Source organism: Seriola dumerili, unplaced genomic scaffold (assembly GCF_002260705.1).
Source record: "Seriola dumerili isolate Sdu_G_001 unplaced genomic scaffold, Sdu_1.0 BDQW01000018.1, whole genome shotgun sequence".
Lineage (NCBI taxonomy): Eukaryota > Metazoa > Chordata > Actinopteri > Carangiformes > Carangidae > Seriola > Seriola dumerili.
The window spans coordinates 3585600-3594089 of NW_019174273.1; the positions used below are offsets into that span (position 1 = coordinate 3585600).

At 38.6% G+C, this 8490-nt stretch overlaps 1 protein-coding gene across 1 annotated transcript in view; it reads right to left on the reverse strand.

Annotated features, from left to right (window-relative positions):
- Positions 1-8211, reverse strand: part of LOC111232356 (anosmin-1-like) — a 19704-nt gene extending 11493 nt beyond the window's left edge. Inside the window, exons 1-3 of the mRNA XM_022759830.1 lie at positions 8156-8211; positions 7068-7257; positions 3536-3583 (exon numbers count right to left, since the gene is read on the reverse strand). Of these exons, the coding sequence (XP_022615551.1) occupies positions 3536-3583; positions 7068-7257; positions 8156-8211 (294 nt within the window). The remainder of the gene's footprint in view (positions 1-3535; positions 3584-7067; positions 7258-8155) is intronic.
- Positions 8212-8490: the final 279 nt, after the last annotated feature.

The window sequence follows — 8490 nt, forward strand, 5'->3', positions numbered from 1 at the left end:
ATTATTACATGAGTACTCGGTGCTCATGGGTTGGATTACACTCATCTTCAAATTCAGCCTTCATTGATCTCAACTACACCTGTATAGCAGAGGTGTACAAAGATGATGTTTGGTCATGGTAAAATCAGCAGACATCTAAAACAAAAGGAATATTTCCTTATTTCTAAAATTTCAAAGATAGGCTTAAGATATAGTCTGTCGCATTTTTCAAAATAAAATAACATTCATTCAGCTGACTAAAAGCTCTGTTTCAAAGTAAGAATACTTCATAGATGTGATGGGGTCAAAAGCAACAGTACTCAAGTAAATGTACTTCATTAGTCGGAATAAACTGAACTGATGGAATAAAGCAAATGTAAAATTCTAATATAAAAGTTGGAATTCTAATAATAGCCAAGTCTCAAAACAGTGATAATCACATGCAAAGAGACACTGCTAATAAAAACACTGAAGGGGTGGAATTACCTGAGTGGCCCAGTACAGCAATTAAATTAAGTATAATGTCGATTTCCACATCACTAATTCAATCAGTACGACAACTGAGTCGTGTCCCACTTGGCCTGTAGCCACAAAAAAAAAAAGATTATCTGTGTTAAAGATAGTCTAGCACAGAAATACTGAAACAGACACCATGTTTAAAATGATCATTTCTGTGTCAACAGGTTTACAACTGTTCAGTGATACTGTAAATTACACAAAATATGGCCATGACCTTTAAAACTTTTTTTTTAACTGGTCTCCTCTCATATACTTTTATAGTTAAAGTCTGTGCAATTAATAAAAGTTGTATTATTCAAATTATAAACAGGCAGATGCCTTTATATTTGTATTTTCACAGTTTAAAAGAGTAGCTGCATCATACAGAAATGTAACAAATATGATATATATGTATGTCCTTATATATCGAGAGTGATGTTTATCTCACCTATATACATACATATATACATCCTCTGGATATATGAAGATATAAGTTTATAACATATATGAAATACCCATAGTAAAATTTGTACACATACATAACATGTTGCAACCATATATGTTAATGATATATATCTAATTTACATATGCAAATTTATTTCAACAACATACATAACATAACATGAATTGTATGTGTTGATATTTTATTTGATATATTTTATATATATTATTTTGCGTTCAGACTTTTGGACCCTACTGTATATAATATCAACATATATTATACAGGTTATACAGGTTTGAGATGGATATACAGTATGTTTATATCATATAGGTCTACAAGTTAAGCATACATACATAATATTTGTACAGGCTATACATGTATATATATATATATATATATATATATAATGATGTACATATATTGAAATTCAATAAATATATAATTCTATACTGAATTTCAATATATGTACATATATTGAATTTTAATTTCAAATATATGTACATGGTATCTGATATCATGAACTAATTCACGCTGCCATGAAAACGTTTCCTCCCTGTGATCGTTCATTAAAGGGCCCCAGATATCTCACTTTACAGGCTCTTAATAATGCAGCTGGAGAGATGTCTGATGTGCTAACATGTCATCACAATTACTCATCACTGGGATCACACAGTTACCAAAGCGAGAGGCTGCTCGGGCCTGTTAATGTCTCCACCACTGCAGGAGAGGACAATCACCCATGTGGGGACTCTGAAATGAAATTATCTGAGCATCATTTCATAAAAGTTATCAGGGGAAGTTTTACAGTATTAACATAATATCATAAGAGGGAGGGGCCAAGCATGTATCCCATCTATTACTGTCTGCCTCCTTCATGAGTGTTGGTGTATTAGCAGGGAAACTGCAGAGATGTATAGGATGTCCGAGAGCAAAGGGCAGAGTTTGGTGATAAATGGCACAGCAGAGGCATGAGTAATAACCACTGCAGCACACACACACACACACATACATGTTGTCACCGCTTAGCATGAGGGGTGATTTATTGCACCAAACACACACACACACACACACGTGCCTGCAAACATGCATCCAGCAAGGTTCACACTCACACATACACTAACACATGGAGGCAGAGTGATTTATTACACCTGAAAACACCCTCACTCCCACACACCTGTCTCGGTGGACTGATGTGAAACATTTAGAAACACACTGTGCAACAGCCTTGTTAAAGTGTGTGTACAGTGCAGGTACATTTTAATTGCCTCCCTTGATTTATTCATTTTCATAGTGTGAGTTCAAACATCAAAATCACCACATTAGAAAAAAAAAACTCTGTAGCAGCAGCTAAAGATGGATGATGACAGCTCACAGTTGCTGGTTGTCATAGTAACGAAGCAAACGTGACATCCTGGTTTCACAGCAGTCAGAAATAATGTCAACAGTCTAAGAGTCTAAGCCTGAAGCTGGACTTTTAAAAGGAAACAGGAAACAAACAGTAGCCTCCCATGTTAGTGTTGATCGATAAGAAGATATATTTGTGGTTTTAAGAACCATTTATATTTATATTTAAAAGTACAAGATGTTGCTATTGGAGGCAGAGATTCTAGGTGTAGACAAGAAAAGCACTTTAAAGTTAAAGGTCCCATATGTTAAAGTTAAAGGTCCTATGTAACACTATTTTCCTGTGTTTTATTTTGAAGTGTTGATCGATAAGAGAATATATTTGTGGTTTTAAGAACCAAAAACCATCTCAGTGTAGTTTTACACCTCCTCTCTCAGGCTTCTCTTTTAAGCTTTACTAACAATGAGCCAATAGAGGGGATGGAATTATGAAGGTTGAAAAATAGTATGGATAAACTAATACATAAATAAATGCAAAATAAATACATTTTAGTAATGAACAATGGTATTTCTTTATTACTACATTTATTAATATATTCATTTCTATATTTATGCATTTCAAAATGTATTTATGTATTTCTACATTTATTCATTTCTACATTTATTTATTTATATTGGTGTCCGTATGTTAATTATTTAGGCAATTGAATGGAAGGGGATTGGATGGAAGAGAGGATCTAAGCCTCTCTTCTGATTGGCTGACTGTTTTTATGAGTGATCCAATAAAAATATAGCAGATTTCAGGTAAAACACTGAGAGAAACCAAATCCTGCAAGGATTGCATGGTGGGTCCAGGTGGGAGGGGTTTAAAGGCAGTGATTGCTTTGTTGTGACAACACAAAGTTCAGGAAGTCCTGATGGCTGGTTTTAAGGCTCAGTTTCTGAATACAGGTTGTGTGCAATAAGGTATCTATCTATCTATCTTTCCATCTATCTATCTATCTATCTACTTTCACTGTATTAATATAGAACCTAGACCTGCTTTATAATCAAACAACAAACGGACATCTACCTTTATTTATTTTTAATATTGGACCTTTTCACTTCCTCTTTTACTCCCAATGGACAACAGTCTACACAGTCATTTTGAGAATTTTGGTGATAATGACTCATTTTTGGTTTTGGTTTTGTCTCTGAATACTTCCAGCAGCTAAGAAACACTGAAACAGAATCAATGCAGAATGCATCCAAAAAAGCCTGGACGCCACTTACCTTTGCACACTGTTTATGATTCTGACACCAGCCCAATGATCCATTATTCTAAAGAGGGGAAAAAAAGAGGGAGACACAAATGAATAAGTTGGTCTAATTGAATTAAGTGCAGAGGAACACATTTTAATTCCCTAATTATAGGTTCCTGTGCTGTCACAGTTCAGAGGCAGGCGATATAATTACAGTTTGTCGAGAGAACATCACACAGCTACAGAGTTCACACTGTATAAAGACAAAGGAGTGTTTCTCCTCTCCAGTTTGTGGAACTGACTGTCCTTCATGGCTCCCTGCTGTGAAGCCTGAGGCCGTTTGCTGAAAACTAATGAGTCCAGATCCAGGATCACTGGTCAGGCCGCAGGAGACAGTGGAACAATAGATTAATCAGCACTCCTGTGTTTTGATCTCTTGGATTTTTAAAAAGTGTTAAATAAACACACACCAGTGTATTCCTAACCAAAACCAACCATGTGTTAGTCCGTTTCAATACTGTCTGACTGTCTGTGGCTCCAAGCCTGTTAATGAAACAAATGTTCATCAAACAGGAGGAAATAGAGCATTTGTTGGGGACTATTATCAGCAGCGGATAAATCCAAATTCGGTTCTCCAGGGTCTCCAGGTCATTTGTTCCGACCCTCTGATACGACCCATAGGAGTGTCTCCTGAAATAGTGCACCATGCAGGACCTTGATTGTCATGGTTACAATAATAAACACGCAGTGTTCTGATAGTGGCGTACCAGACCTTTGTCACCGTGGTTACAATTATAAACAATCATGGCTTAGTTAGGTTTAGGAAGATGTATTACAAGTGGGAAGAAATCATTTCCAAAACAGTAGAATTTAGCTGAAAAGATGTGACTATATATATAAAAACAAGGTCTATCACTATGTGATAAGCCAATGATAGTTAGTGTTAGTGTTATAGTGTTGCCGCTGGACCACATCGTATGCTTGTTTCCTATGTTAAAAGATCACATCAATTTCTCACCTGTACTCAAATCTGAATGTATTATTAATAGTTACAAAATATTGGAGGAGCCATAATGATGACTAAAGACTGAGGTTGAAAGATGGAGGGGATACAGGCTGCTGCTGTGGGCACTGCTGATGAGATGAGAGCATGTGGCCTTTCAAACACTGACATTTGCTCTGTCAATAAATAAATAGAGCGTGATTGATGGAGAGCTGAGTTAAATTGTCTCCTCTGGGGGTGGAGGGGTAGGGGGTGGAGGGGGGTGGGGGACGAGTGAAGTGAAGGTCTCTTCCTCTCTCTGAACTTCCTCAGGACTAACTGAGCTGCAGATTATTACACTACGCTTCAGTGGAGCTGAAGGAAAGGAGCTGACCAGGCAGCAGTGATAACATGTAGGGACGATGTGACTGATTAATTACTGATAATTGACTTGATTGGTGGTTGTAGAGATCATCAAACACACCAGATGAACCTAAACAGGTGAGGTAAACAGGTGAATATTGCCGAATGTCTTAAAGCCGTCAAGTCAAGCAGAGAAAACTCCCATAGTGCACTGCATGGCAACTGTATTTATTTGGTGTGTGAAAATGTAGTAATTTTACTGCATTTTCTTAATTAAGTTTGGATTAAAACAAAATACCACACAGGTGGCAAAATAAATCCGGCCCACACTCAGGCCACATGCTTGTTTTCTTCTGGCCGAGTAAACACCTGGTTCCACGGCCCGAATCTGGCCTATATACAGCATGACTGTCAGATGCTGCTTCCACATCTGGACCAATTACGGTGCAAACACAGAAAATCTTCCCTATGTCAGTCAATGTCGGAGGATAAATGTGGAAGTATATGGGCCAGACTCAGGCCGAGGACGCGGGTATATGGGCCAGCATTGCGACAGAAGTTTAATTTTTCTAGCTGGGTGCAAACCAAATGTACTTTACAGTCTTCGACTATATGAAAAGCAGTTTGGTTGACGAACAGTGACGCTTTAAATGGTGCATCACAAACCAGCAGCAGGTAGTGGATCTGATGGATAATCCCATGGAGTCTGCAGCCAGCAGACATGGAGGAAGTCGGGTCTTTCATACTAGGAAAAAAAGTACCAATGATGCTCAGTTTCATGTCTTCAGTAGGGATATAAAAATGTGAACAGTGTAGACGAGACGGTGACTTTGGCGCCTTTAGAAATGTGGGGTTTCTCCACAGCACTGTCACACAATAAATACCCAGCATGCTCCATGTTCCCCTGTCCCACTCTGGGGGCCACGGGATGATTTAGTCACTGACTGGCATATAGAGGGTGACAACTTTTTTTTCTGAGTAATAAAATATAGCAGCAACAGAGGCATATTGTCTCTGAGGACACATTATCTATGACGGGACGAGCGAGGGCAACAGCGATACCACCCCATCCCACATATCCATGAGGTCAGCGTGGGTGTGTTTCAATGATTTGACATCAGAGCCTCACAAATTTATCACTCACTCACTTCCCCTGAATGCTGCCTACTGTTCTGAGTTGCAGTTCTGAGGACTTGGAGCTGAATCCGGGAGCGGTTCACCTCTTGGTTTAGTGGAGATAATAGAGCATCAAGGCCGCACCACAGAGTCGCAGCTCATGATTTAGTCTGATTTCTGGACTGGACCGTCACCCTGTGCAGTCAGAATTGGTCTAAGTGAGTGTTAAGAAATGCTGCTGGAGCCTGCAGCACAGAGCGGACTCTGCACTGTATATGTGTATGTGTGTGTGAGGAGACAGTTACTGACAGAGGAGGGATCTGAATGAATTATATAATGATGATGACAAGCCTTATGGTCTGCTATGACCCTTATCAGTCAAAAACTTTTAGTATGTCTTCCCCTGGATTTACACCTTTACATCAGCTTTGAAGAGGTTATACTGTATAATAATACATATTATAATATTATCATTCTGACATTGGCTGTATCTTGTGATATTTAAATCTCTGCTAAAACCCTGATTTATTTAATCTATATCTAATTTGAGTTACTGATTCTTATAAGCAGAGACTCACCAGACAAATACTAGAGGGGATGACAGGTGGTGGATATTTTATAGGCTGATTCCATATTTAAATTACTGGACTTAAAGCTGATGACCTTAGTATTTAAAAAAGATCAGTCCAAAACAAGGCTGTAATGACGGCAAACAAATTAAAGGACCATACCAGTGTTATTGTTTGTTTGCTTTTACTGTGGACTGACCATGACTGTGGTAAACCACCACAGTAAACTTCATGGTTGTTTCTAATCCACTTCCAATGGAATTTCCATTTAAGTGTAATTTAAATCTACAACACCATAACTACATGAGTTGCTCCTTTCAAACTCAGACATGCTTCCAAAAAGGTAAAAACATCCAAAACAAAATAAAAAGTGATTTGTAATTAGATAAAAATTGAATATACCATGGCCCTTTAAAGTTGCCATAAACTTATTATTTGGCCCTTAAACCTTCTGACTATTATTTTATTTTAATGGCTGTGAAAAGTTCCATCAACCTCAGTCTGAATCACTTTAAGCGCTCCGGTGTCCTTACCTGCTGCGATGTGGTCAGCGCGGCCACGCTATGCAGGCTGAGGCACCGCGACGCGCACCTCGCCCGGGAAACGCTCTCCGGCCACGACTCATCATCACCGTCAGTGTCCGCGTGCTGCTTCCTGGCGCAGACGCCGGAGCCGAGGAGGAAAATAATCCACAGGGACAGCATCTCTTCTCCGGCAGTGGGGCTGGGAGACAGGAGGTTAGTGGGGGAGTAAATCTGATGGGAGTCCGGCTAAACTGGAAGTTATATAGCCAAGGGAGGAGCTATGAGATCTAGGCGTATACACAGTTAGGTCAGGATGCTGAGCCAGACTCAGCACCTGATGTGATGCACGGACTGAAGTTCATGATGCTTTGGAAAGACAAATATATAGTATTTACTCAGTGTAATAAACTATCAGCTGTAGGTATCATAAAACTGAAAACTTTTAGGAGTCCCAGAGGCAGAGTTTCATCAGGGGCACTTTCATTATTCAGTTCTTAAATATAGCTGAATCAATAAAAGCAGTTTTTTCTATTATTTTTTATTCATCTCATATTGTTCTGTCTATTTTTGTATATTTTCTGTCATGTAATAACAGTAAAAAATTGAAAATGGTTGCCATTAAGAACATTGCTGTGTTATTTATTTATTTTTTTTTTTACATCTTTGCTGAAAGTTCAACTAAATAAGTCAAACCGTCTTATTTTAAGGTTTTCAATTATCATTTAATTAATGGGCTTCAGTGGAAGCCTAATATACAGACTTTGTTTTCAAATTAGTCATTTCTAATGGAAAAGACAAAAAAGAATTATACACTATTAGCTGGTTCATCTTGTGTTCTGAAAAAAAAAAGATTGTGATCCATGGGCCAGGACATTGATATGCTGGAATATTGCACCAATGACTGTTGAGAAATCATCCTACAAGCCATAATGTGTGCTTGGGGTCAAGCATGGACGATTTGGGCAAGGACCGATGTCAGGAGGTAGAGAAGCATTGCCCCTAAAAAATGCCAATAAAATCATGGCATCACATTTGTGCCATGCACTGACAGATGACACCGTCTGTTGAGGCTATGAGTGTTTTTGGTCTGGTGTTACCTGTGGTCATTCAGTCTCTCCGTCCAGTCCCCTCCACTCTCGTTGTGGTGTTGCATGGTTTGTTGTTTTGGCTGACTCTTTCTGACTTTAAGACTATGCAGCCAAGGGAGTTCCATGGGATCTTATTGATTTAGTGGTATCTGTCCAGGTCCTAAGTCAAGATAGGATTCTCCTCATCAACTTCTTGTACCCTTTGGCTTGGAGTGCATCCCCAGAACTACCCCATCCACCTCCCTCTGTCTATCCTCCTAACCCTAACCCTGATTCAGAAGACATTTATATTTAAATTTTACTTCAAATATATTCAAATCTTTATCTTTGCTACAATAATGAAC